This window comes from Numida meleagris, chromosome 1 (genome assembly GCF_002078875.1).
Source record: "Numida meleagris isolate 19003 breed g44 Domestic line chromosome 1, NumMel1.0, whole genome shotgun sequence".
Classification (NCBI taxonomy): Eukaryota; Metazoa; Chordata; class Aves; order Galliformes; family Numididae; genus Numida; species Numida meleagris.
In genome coordinates, this window is record NC_034409.1 from 85621143 (window position 1) to 85633812 (window position 12670).

General features: G+C 37.5%; 1 protein-coding gene across 1 annotated transcript in view; it reads right to left on the bottom strand.

The window, feature by feature from the left end:
• The window catches only part of GUCA1C (guanylate cyclase activator 1C), a 35296-nt gene extending 31593 nt beyond the window's left edge, over window positions 1–3703 (bottom strand). Inside the window, exon 1 of the mRNA XM_021400963.1 lies at window positions 3423–3703. Coding sequence (XP_021256638.1) covers window positions 3423–3626 — 204 coding nt within the window. The 5' untranslated portion in view covers window positions 3627–3703. The remainder of the gene's footprint in view (window positions 1–3422) is intronic.

Sequence of the window (12670 nt, forward strand, 5' to 3'; positions counted from 1 at the left end):
GAGTGACTTCACAGGAAACATTCATTACAACAGATACCACATCAAACTAAACAAATCCAATATGAATTCCAAAGGAGAAGGTTATAAAATGCTGGCACATGGCTTGAAAGGTCTTGGTCCTCATAGAATTGTAGAATCTCCCAAACTGGAAGGGCCCCACCGACATTACTCAGTTCAACTGCTGGCTCCACACAGCACCACCCAAAATTCAAACCCTGAGAGCAGTGTTTAAATGTCCCTTGAACTCCAGCAGCTTGGGGCCGTGCCCACTGCCCTAGGCAGCCTGTTCCAGGGCCCAGCCACCTCTGGCGCAGAAGCTGTTCCTAACACCCAGCTGCCCCCCCCCAAGCAGCTCCATGCTGTTCCCTCGGGCCCTGTCACTGTCACCAAAGAGCAGAGCTTAGCGCTGCTCCTTTGTTCCCTCATGAGGGGCTGTAGGCTGCCATGAGGCCTCCCCTCAGCTCCTCTGCTCTGGGCTGAACTAACCAGGGGACCTCAGTCCCTCCTCACACATCCTGCCCTCCAGATCCTTCCCCACCTTTGCAGCCCTCCTTTGGACTCTCTATCAAAGTTTTATGTCTTTCTCACATCATGGCACCCAAAGCTGCACCCAGTGCTGGAGGTGAGGCAGCACAGAACAGAGCAGGACAACCCCTTCTTCTGCCTGGCTGGCAGTGCTGGGCCTGATGCACCCCAGGGTACAGGGGGATTGTTTTTGCTAAAGGGTTTCTACTGAGATGTTCACAAGACTACCTAAGAGAAAAATAAGACTAAGGTATTGCTCATCTAGATACTATATGCTGCATCTGAATCTTTTGTAGCTATACTATTGTAAAACACTGGAGTTCAGTTAATGCATTTCCTTAAGCTACTAAATTACATAAATGGATTGCTTAAGGAGAAAAACTTGACAGCCTTTTATCTGGGAGTAGATGTCACATTTTTAGTAATAATACCCGTCACAAGAAGATACAGATGGTACAATCTCAGGTGTATGGCTATTCCAAATGTGCGCTGGCAACCCTGCCTTCTAAGAAACTCTTCCTGGGCCTTCTGCTGCAACAGCTCAATTAGGAAAATATACAATAAAATCTGCCTCAGATTACAGTAGTTAATGGCAAACTGTTAAAACATCTTGCAGAACTGGAAATGAAGATCAGATCTTTAGCTGGAGCTCATTATTAAATAATGAAGTTATGAGCTTAGTATATGCAGTTTTATAGTAAATTTTATGAAGCTCTAAAGGCCAAATCGTTATTTAATTTCATCAAAATGGGGGGAAGACTTCCAAACGGATAAAATATTGAAACATCTTTTTCTGTCTAACATGGAACATTAATTAAACAAGCTCTTCTGAGAACAGCAAAACAAAAGCCTATACTTACGTAGACTCTGTCTACTCCCTGCTAAATCTCCTCATCCTGGTACACCAGCTCCACTCCGTATTTTCACCAAGCAAAAGAAAATAAGTGCCTGATTATTTTTCCTGCCAGCTGCTGCTTTGAACAATGAATAAAAGCTGAATTCTGCATGAGTGGGGGAATCATTCTGGGTGTGTCCCGGCTACCCAGCTGCCAATTTTGAAACAACTTTAGGAAGAAATTAGTTGAAATTTCTGCTCCCTGAAATTTCATTGAAATATGCCAAGGGATTAAAAAGTTATGGGTTGACAAGAACAGGGGATTAGAGACTGCTAGATGGGATCATGTAACAATAAAACTCTGATGTGTGTATAACCTGGCAAGTCTAAGGAACTTAATATTCATCAGTTAACTTGAGCAAGCTGCTGCTTGGGTGCTAAGCTATTTGGATGGGAAAGGAAGATCCACCACTGTAAAAAACAACCAACCAATTAAAAGACATCCCTATTTTTAAAAAGCTGTCCCCCTTTATAGATTGAAGTCTATCCCCTTCTTTCTTATACCCCTCTTTGGATACTGAAATATATTATGGATATTAGGTCTCCCCAAATAATTTTTTTCTTATGGGAATAACCTAGATGTGGAAAATTATTCTCCACAACTGTAGCTTGTTGGATTTTAATACTTGAAGTATGTAAAAAACAACAATCATCCTCTATAACTACATTCTTAATACTATGAGTATTATAAACAAGTGAAGAAAACTGGTACACCTTCAATCATATTTAGTATATATTAGCCCATATAAGGGCTACAAATATTAGAGAAAACTGAATGGGATGAGGTGATAAGGAGCAACCATACCTTGAAGGTTTGTGAACTAACTTACTTGCTACCTGTACTGTTTTCACTATTTACTGAGTAGAACGGGTATTTTCAAAGATAAGGACCAATGTCAACAGTAGTGACAAGTTCTCATGGGCATATCTATTGGTGTAAAACTATTCTAAAGGGTGCTTTCCTCTTCTCACCCTCTCCCACTCAGTTATTCCACACCAAGTGTCCAGTTTCCTGATACCTCTAGTTGGTCTTGCATTGGGATGCTATCTCCTTCACAGAAACCTGATTTGAAGAAGTGTTTATTTCCACATTCTGATTTTCTGAAAAGTAACTAAAGCTCAGGGCTCAATTTTCTTATGCAATAATGCTTTCATTTATTTATGTAGTAATAAGTTTTTACACCATAATGGGCCCATCCTTTCTTTCAGCTGGAAGCTGACTTTGTTGTTTTACTATTGACAATTCAGCCTAAACCTAATTTAAGTCAAGAACAAACACTTCTGTAGGGATTACAGATGACTCTCCACTTCTTCTCTAGTATTTAATAAAGTGATACTTTGGCTTAAAAAGGAATAACAAGGCACCATCTTCTGGATGGTTGTCATGTCTAGAAGGAATCTGATGAACTTTGAGCTGGAAGAAATTATGACAACACAACCAACAACTGCTGGAGGCCTTTGGGTTCTCTTGGGATGTTAAAATTGGGAAGAGAGATTAAAACCAGACAAATGTGTCTTTGGAAAAGGGACATTGACTGATACCAGCCTAACCCATACAAGGTGCTCAAAAAGAATACAGAAACATTTTATCTGGTGATGGAAGAAATCCCGTTGTGTCTCTGTTGCACATTCTTAAAGCAGTAACACTGAGTGACCCAGTCTAAAACTTAGTGCTCTAAAAATATTTTTCAAGTAATGTAAATAAACTTCCAATTACAAACATACATGTAAAATAATAATAAAAATCCATCTTTCAAGGGTGAGAAATTATTCAGCACATTCTAATGAATGTATGCTATTTCCAAAATGTACTTGGAGCAAAGCATTCAAAATTGTTTGCCAGACATTCCCATTTATTTGCCAGTAGTTTTCTGTTGAATCACTTTTGATTCATTTCCATTACCTCTGAATAGCCAGCATTACCAGCACTCTGAGACATGCTGCTGAATGCATCAAGTAGTACAGCCATTAGAGTATCATGAAGTTAAAAATGAATTCTTACCTTATTCATGTCAAATGTATGAAATACTTGTTCAACATAGCTGTTCGCTTCTGGAGTAAGTCCATGCAGATCCAAGACGTGTTTAAATTCATGCAAACAAAGTTGCCCAGATGGGCACTCCTTCATAAATTTTGTATACCAGTGATGAATTTCCATGGCATTAATGTCATCGGCTGATCCAGAAGCACCCATAGTGTCAATCATACCAAGTAACCTTTTTCAGTATTTATTCATCCAAACGTTCACTCTTGCTTCCCAGCAGCAATCACTCAAACACCAGCTCTGAATCTGAGAGCTGCTTTAAACTTCTTACAGATTGCTACCAATTTAGACTAAGCAAATATAGCACCCTAGCAAGATTACCAGTGCTCAGTTTCAGTGCACCATGGTTTTATTAGCTGATCACAGTCTTTGTGTACAGTCAGTCTGCACAGCCTCAGGAGGACATGAGGACACATTATGCTGTTGGAAACTGTAGAGCTTAAGCTATATGAAGTGGATAATATCAAGTAAACAACACAGAGGGATTTTGAGAGTAGTTTCTAAACCTTTGTTTTATTAATTTATAAGGTTTTAACTAAACACTCAGCCCAAATGTCCTTTCACTGTTGTGGGGATTATATTTACAAAGATAAAGTACTCTTTACAGTAACTTGTGGAGTCTTGATAGAAACTACAGCATATTAGTAACCTGAAGGTTGTATGAATTGCAGTCAATTTCTCTTCTCATCCTTTCTTTCCTGGGATAAGAGCACGAAGGACAATATACTGAGTATATTAGAGGATAAAAGTGTTGACCAAGTCCTGCTGTGACACCTGAAGATGCATCTGTAAGAGCTAAAAGGTCTTAGTAGAAAGCATATAAATTACGCTTCAGTGGTTTTCAAATACCACTCTCAAGTAAAGCTTCTCCAAATATTTCTTCTATTCTTATTATAATATTTGGATGATATTTTGGGTACTTTTTGGACAGCTGTCTTCTAGCAACTGGCTTTTCATTTTTAATACTTCTGTATATACCTCAGTCCAGGTATAAGTTATTACCTTAAAGGCGAAAACGGTAAGATAATTTGACTTGGATAACCGCAAAAAACTGAAAGTTCTTGTACACCAAGCACAAAAATCATACCATCATCTTCAGAAAGCAGTTCTACAAGCTCTGAATCTTGCCTAAGCCACTGCTGTCCTAAAAACATCTCTCCCACTGCCACTGCTTCAGATAAAAGCTTCCAATACAATTAAATACTAATAAATACAGTTAACTGTAGATGACATTAATTAAATTTTGCATTGCTTGGTCTCACAAAATGCTGGGTTGTATAAGAAAACAGACTGATGGACTGGAGATGGAAAAGGGTGACCTGCAGTAGAGGAAGTGCAAGGCTGCTTCATTTGCATAGGGAAATGGAATGCTTACAGAAGAACACAGTCCAGCTACCCATGAAGCAGCGTGTGGCTGTATGAGCTAAATTTTCATTGGGCAAAGAGTCATGCTGGTGTGGTTGTGAATAGTCAACACAACAGCCGCTAGAGGCAAATCTTTTACAAATTTGATCCCCAAACTGCTATGAAACTAAATGCTACTGTTGGTCATGCCATCAAACGCAGTTTTCAGGCAACACAAAGGACAAGCGTTGGCATACTGGTTGGGTCTGCACAGGGAGGGAGGCATGATCAAACCTGGGCCAAGCTGCCTCTGTATGTTTTGAGGAAGACAGAAAGTTTAGGGCAGTCTGCATGCCGTCAGACACATTCACTTGGTCATCTGGTATACTGAGCTGTTTAATTCTTTAGGCAAACAAAGGTTTGAGATACACTAATGTAAGATCAAAATGGCAAAATATTTCTCACAAATATGTACAAGTCTTTACTGTAAAGAGCTGGAACAAGCTGGGCTGTGACTGGAACAGGCTTTCAGCAAGAATTTATAACTATATTGCATAACCCAGAGTCTGCAGCCAGTCAGGGCAATGCTTCTCAGGATGGAGAGAAGGGGAAAAAAGCATTCCTGGATGCCTGGAGGACTTCAATAGCAACATACACTGTAGCTATCATTAAATAGTGATTTTTCTAATCTCCACTCTTTCCTTGCACCCTTTTTAACGGCCTCCCCAGAGTAACAATAGCTGTCTGCTAACATCCTGTTACTTAGAGGAGCAAGGTTTTCAATTCTGAGAAGCAGCAGGAACTACTTACCTAAAATACTTCTTAGTAAATGAATGAATCAATCTTAAATGTATGAATTAGTCTTTGGAAATATTCCACTTTTAAACGTCATTAACAGGAAAGACTTACAGACTATCTAGAATGTTATATTTGTAGTTAGTAATATGAGCAGGCAAAGAAAAGGTAGCTTGAAGTAGCAGCCTTCAATCTTTTATCTCTGTTCATCAAATCTAAGATTTCCATAAACTGAAAATACCAACACAGAATTTTTCAAGAGCATACCTACTAAGTTTCTTATTCAGCAAAAAGAAGAAGCATTTTAAAACTCAAATATAACTCAGACTTCCATTTCTGCAAAAAATAACAGGAGCATTCTGAGTAAAAAAACCAAAGGTTTCAACTTCCAGAAGTGATACATGATTTTTTTTTTCCCCAACATAAGGTTTGAATAAAAGACTCTACAATCATTCTTATAAATTTTCATTTTCAAACACACCTCTAAAAACTGACAGCATAAATGTAAGTATCGAACTAAACCAACTCAGTCCTTGAAAATGTATGTATTTGTTTCATATGGCATGGAAGAGTCTCCTGTTGTGTTTGCTCTTACAGAATAAAAGTTAAAATGACAGGAAATTCACATTTTAAGTAACTCTTCAAAATAATCATCAAGCTCTGCTAAATAAAGCATTTGAGGAATAAGAAAAAGAATCAAATATTAAACTTCAACATTTAACAAAATAAGCATATGAACAAACAAACGCGAAGTCCCGAAGTAGAATGAGGCAGAATTCTGAGGTAGTGAAAAATTTGCATTGTACATCTACAGGGAATGTAATGTAATAGAGAGAAAAGCAATCAGAAGAAGAAAAGAAATACAGAGCAAAGACACTGCCAGGACTTTGAGAATGTATAACCCTACAAGAAAAGATGGAAAAAAATGAATTGGATGCCATAAAAGAAGTATATGGCCTGGAAAGAAAAAGCTGAGCTTACGCACATCAGGTTGAAAACCAGAATTTAATTCCAAAGGTCTCATTTGAAAGACCTCAGCATCAACAGTTGTGCACTGAAAGCTACTGCCTGAGCAGTGTTTGTATCAAATATGTCTCATATGCTTAGCTTTCCCTGAACACAGCTGGAGAAAAAAAACCAAAACAGGTCATCTGTAACCTCTCAGCACTCTGCCAGTGCACACCATGCACTTTGACTTTAATGATGTATTGGAAAGATTCAAGATTACTAATACTGTTTATAAAATAAATGCCCTTGTGTCTCTGATAAAGTGTATAGGTAATATTGAGTTTTCTATGCATGACGCAATGAAATACAGAGGAAAATATAATGAAGCATTTAAAAACTAAAACTGCAGACAGTGAAACCCATGACATCATGACAGACATCATGAGATCTTTTATGGTGAAGCTTCAAGGGACAAAAATCTAACCCAATCATATTCCTCATAGAAATTTCTCAGTAAATCTCTCTAAATGATGTATATTAGCAACAACAGTCTCTGCAATTCACAGGAACAAGAAACTTGCACTTCAAGGATGTAGAAAAACAGCATAATTTAGAATTTTTGTCTGATCCCATTGCTACAGTGACAACAAACATACCTATAACCAAAAAGTCTGCAGGTCACTGATCTGAAAAATCTTATTTTCCTTTGACCTTAAGGCAGCCTATCTGGAATTACTTGAAAAATTATTGAAAAAAAAAATTTGGAAAAGGATTACTCTTAAAAAAACCAAATGTTTGCATAATTATACTGTGGAATAAAGTATAACATAATTTCACTGTGCCACAAAATGCTACGGGTTTAAAGGGCAGTTAGACAACTACATGAAAGAAAAGTCCGCAAAACCTATTTATCGACTTTGTTATAGGACTGAATAGCTATGGGCTTCAAGAAACAGGGTGACTGAGGAGAATCTGTTCATCAGGAATATCCTCCTGGCTATTGCCAGAAGTACTTCTGAGCTGACTAGTGAGTGCAGCTATTTATATATTCCAGACATGAACCAAAGAACATTTAATTGCCTTATCTTTATCCAGCTGGTGTTCAGACTGAAGGAATGACGACCAATCATTTTGAAAAAAAATGAACCTGTTTCTGAAGAAGGTTCTATCTTAGATGGATGTCTGGCTGCAAGACAGGCAATCCCAGCTTATTTCTAATTTGTATGTTTATCATAAAAGCATTGATGTCAGCTATTTTTTCCTTACAGTTTTCATTTTTATCTTCCCATCATTTTTTCACACAAGTGTAACACTTCCTTATTAGGATGCTTTCTATTTAAATTTGCCTATAAGCTTCTCAGTGTGCTCCTATATGAAATTATGCAATTCTGAATATACAGTAATAAGCTTGTAAATTTCTGACTTATTATTGTGTTAAGTCCTATGTCTGTCTGTTCTCTAAATGGCCAAAGCAAAACACATGTAGGAATTTGACTGCTACCAAAGTCATTATGCATACAGAGACAAAACTGAGTGTCACTGATACCAGCTAGAAAGAGGACAAAATCTAAAGAGTTGTGACAGTATAGACCAAGGAGATGACCAGATGGCAATTAATCTATAATTCGTTTGCTTATATGTAATTATTTTATTAGTTATCAGTTGTTCTTGTAAACATTAATGAATACTTCTTGAAATTAATTTTGTAAACTGTCTCTAAACTGTTTGTGAGATTACTCAACCAATATTCTAATTATACTAAAGCCCTTTACATAAAGAACTGAGGTGACATCATCGTCTTTCTGGAACTCTTATACAACACAGACATCACTTTATCTTTCAGAAAAACAAAACACAACAATGCAGAAAACAGCTAAACTCAACCCCTTCCCATCAACTTTATGGGGAAAAAAAAAGAGACAGAACAAATAATAAAAGTTATTACTCCTTTAAAAGCACACTAAATACTGTTGTTTAATTAATGCCTTTAATTAATGTTTAAAAAATGATTGTACAAATGAAAACTGAACATACATAATATGCTCAGTACCACTAACCTTGAGACGAAATCTTACATTTAATAAATAAATCATAACTTGATTTGACAGCACTATTTGCATTTAATCTGTCACTCTTTGCTGGGGCAGAGACTGGGATTATCTAAATGTCGAGATTAGTGCTCTGTGTGCAGGGATTCACAGCACGCAAAACATCGTGTTCCTTCTGAGCGCCTGGGCACTGCGAGACTCAGTGGGAAACCGGAGCAATACAGCTCCAGTGCACCAGGGCAAGGTCCCCCAGGCTACAGATAGTCCATGTTTACTTGTACACAGATATTCAACCAACTCTGAAAGCCCAGGACACACCACATCTTTTTTTTCTTTTGCTTAATAACTAGAAATATTTGAAATTAAATGTCATTTACTCTGTCAAGGCAGTTGAGTAATTCTGCCATCTTTTCCCTCAGGCTACTAAGTATTTCTGGAACAGCTGTGTTTGCAATTCACAGCTTTGCTTCGGTTTTCTAACATACTCTGCTTTGTAGATGCGGCAAGTAAAGGACAAAATTATTTTCACTTTTTTTTAACTGAATGAAATATTATTTCAAAGGTGCTGTTTTATTTTATATCCTGGCCGAAGGCAATCCTGTATACCTTACCTGGATGCAGGAGTTCAGTGCAACCTTAACAAGTTCCTTGACAATACAAAAGTAGCAGATGTTCAGGGGGGTAGGCCTTGCAGAGGGATCTAGATAGATTTGGTGCACTGAGCAATCATGAATAGTGCGAAGTTCAATAAGGGTAAATCTAATTGCTGCACCTGGGGTGGGGCAATGCTGGTCACAGGCACAGACTGGGAGGTGAGTGGCTCGGGAGCAGCTTAGCAAAAAGGGACCTGGGGTGACAGCATGATCAACAAGATCCACCAGTGTGCCCTGGCAGTCAAGAGGGCAAACTGCTTTTTAAGGTGCACTAAACACAGTGTAGCCAGTCAGTCAAAAGAGGTGATTCTCCCACTGCACTTAGCGTTGGTACAGACTCACCTTGAATATCATGTTCAGTTCTGGGCTCCACAAAATAAAAAGGTGTCAAGATCCTCGAATTCATCCAGAAGAGTGCAACCAAGCTGGTAACAGGGCTGGAAGGCATGCCCTGTGAGGAGGGGCTGAGGGCACTCAGGTTGCTCAGTCTGGAGAAGAAGAGGCCGAGAGGTGACCTCACTGCTCTGGGAACGACAAAGAGCTGCACCAGGGGAGGGTCAAATGAGCACTGGGTGGTCAAACCCTAGAACAGGTTTCCTAGAGAGGTCATTGATGTTCTGTGTTTGTCAGCATTCAAGAGGCGTTCAGATGATGACCTCATTAAGGTGCTTTAACTTTTGGTTATCCTTGAAGAGGTCAGGCAGTTGGGCTCAATGATCTTTGTAGATTCCTTTCAACTACTCTGTTCTATTGTAAATTAAATTCCTACTGACAAGTACTTTAAATATACATTAAAATGCATAGAATTGCTAACTAGCAACTCATCATGGCTAATAACCCATAACAAACGACAAGGAAAAGGCATCTAGTAAGGTACATCCATGTTTCATGTATGGTCAACAGCAGAATGGACTCAGGTGATTACAAGACCTAACTTTATAACCTATGCAAAAAGTTTTATCAGAATTTGTGCCAGTCAAATGTCAGCTTTTTCATTATTGAGGTCAGACTGAAAAGACTGGGAAGTTTTGTTTTCTTGTCCCTGATTTTTTGTCTGAAGGACCCCAGATAGTTGAAAGTAAGATCTCCTAATAGGATAGGACAAAGAAAATAAAGAAGAAATTGATACAATTTTATCTTATGATCAGCATTTGGCATTACACCCTGAGAGTCAATTCAGAAAAGTAAAAACAGCATGAAATTTAATTTAAAGGAAAGACATGAGAAAATATTTTGGCGTTTTATATTTTATATTTCTCTAGAGGAATTTCATCACCACTGTGCTATGCAGCACTAAATGCGCAGCAAAGTTGTTTCACATCATCACAATCTTTTAGTTCCCAACTGTTGCAATTTTCAACAAATTTTAAGATATGAAAAAGTATCAGTAAGTGCAATATTTGTTCAAGTGTTTTTTTCACTGACTATTGACAAAAAGAACTCCTCTGTGTTTCACTCTGAAAAACTGATGGAAATACATCTCAGAGAATCTACTTTTCACTAAGAAGCTGCACACTATGAGTGGGAAAGCACAACTTCAGTGCTTTTAGAAAAGGAATGTCAGTGCACAATCAATGCATGCAATTAAAATAAAGACATGGGAAATCTGGTAGAGTTTAGAAAGTAAAGATTAATGTTTCCAGACAAAATCACTGATGCGTTACAGATTTCTTTTTTTTCCGTTTTTAAACTATTTTCATCGTCTTGTAATAGGTCAGCATATCAGTGTTAAGAGAAAACCCCTGGAACTCTGATCTCAGAAAAACTGGATTCAAGCTTGCAATAAAAATTTGAAAAGAAAGAAGGGAAACATGGGTTCAATTTCATGAAAAGAAAAATGCTTAAGTGGAGGTCACATTTTCAGTGTGTGAAATCAAGTAGGTTCCTCTGAGCCATGGTATAAGGGTGGAAATAAAGACCTCAAATGATTTTCAAACCAAGAGCTGTCATTTTTAGAAATTCCCTTACTAATTCCAAACTTCCATGTTTTTAGAGAATACCAGTATCCCCTGAAGTGCTACAAACTTACAGAAAGATACACGATGACAGTAAAAAATTCTCCTGTATTACGAGTCACATATTCAAGATGTAATGGCAAGCATGAAAATGTTACCAAATGCTTTTCCACACAAATACGAAATACAAAAGGGGAAAAGTTTCTATGTCTTCTAAGTTCATCTACTTATTAAACCAAGTCTCATCTTTGTAAACCATATCACAATGAAACATGCAAACTGTTTTTGACAGAAAGTGCTGCTTGCATGAGCCTGGAAAACCAAATTTTAATGGAATAACCTTTCTTCTCCCATGCTGATCTAGTTCATCTAAGACAGAAGGTACAGCTCCTGAAGTTTTACTCAAAGATAGCCTCCCAGGTTTTGCACACTGTGTGCTAATAATTTGAAGACCAAATTTTCCAGTCGGTCTTAAAGAAATTAATATATTCAAACACACACGAATATTCACTAAAAATCCCTCTGGGTGAATTAAATTCTTTCTGTATTAATGCTTTTGATAGGCTTGACTGCCACAATATTTTATGGCAATAACCAAAAGTTAAAGCTGAGCTCAGGTTTTCTGTATTAGGCATAACCTTTTTGTCTCCTCCACATAATTTAAGAAGGCTCTCTGGAGTATTATATGTACTTATGCTATTAAATTCAAGAATATAAATCAAAGAATATTTTCTATTCCTTCTTCCTCTATTCCTTCCCAGGTAGCATCCACAAAGAATAATTACACCTATACAATAGCACATCATCTTGGATTATAATTTAATTGTGTATAATACTTTTATTTTACCTGGATATAGCATAATTCTGAGTTATTTAATGGCTCAGGAGGAATAATAAATAAATAATGGTTATTCATATAAATAAGGAAAAAGGATTACATTCAGTAGACAAGTATTGTACATGTATGAAAGGAATCAAGAGAAATTTGTAAAAGAAACAACAGCTGAACAAAAGGAAATAGAGAAAAGAAAGACAAAATAGGAGAAAGCAGTATTATCAAACACCAGTTAATTCAGGAGGATATAGAAACCTAGAAGAGCAAGCTAATTCTTTACAATCAGCTGGAGAATACCTATGTTTTCACAGCTGAGTTATCCTCCTATGCCTTAAAGGGGATATTGGAGTATTTAAAAATAATTGTTCTGTAGTACAGGAGAAAAACATGCCAGGACAACTCATAAACCTGCCCTCAGATAGTAGTAGTAACTTCCCTAATACTGCAAGACAGTATAGTAGAAAACATAGAAAGATCCCTCAAAACAAATCTCCGTGTCTTGATGGGCAAGCAATTCGAACTTTGCATGAAGATATCTGATCATTAACTTTCACCTTAAGGCTACTTGGAAGCTGTTCCGTCTCTAAATCGAATTAGCAATATTTAGAAACCAGAGAAAAGCAGCTTA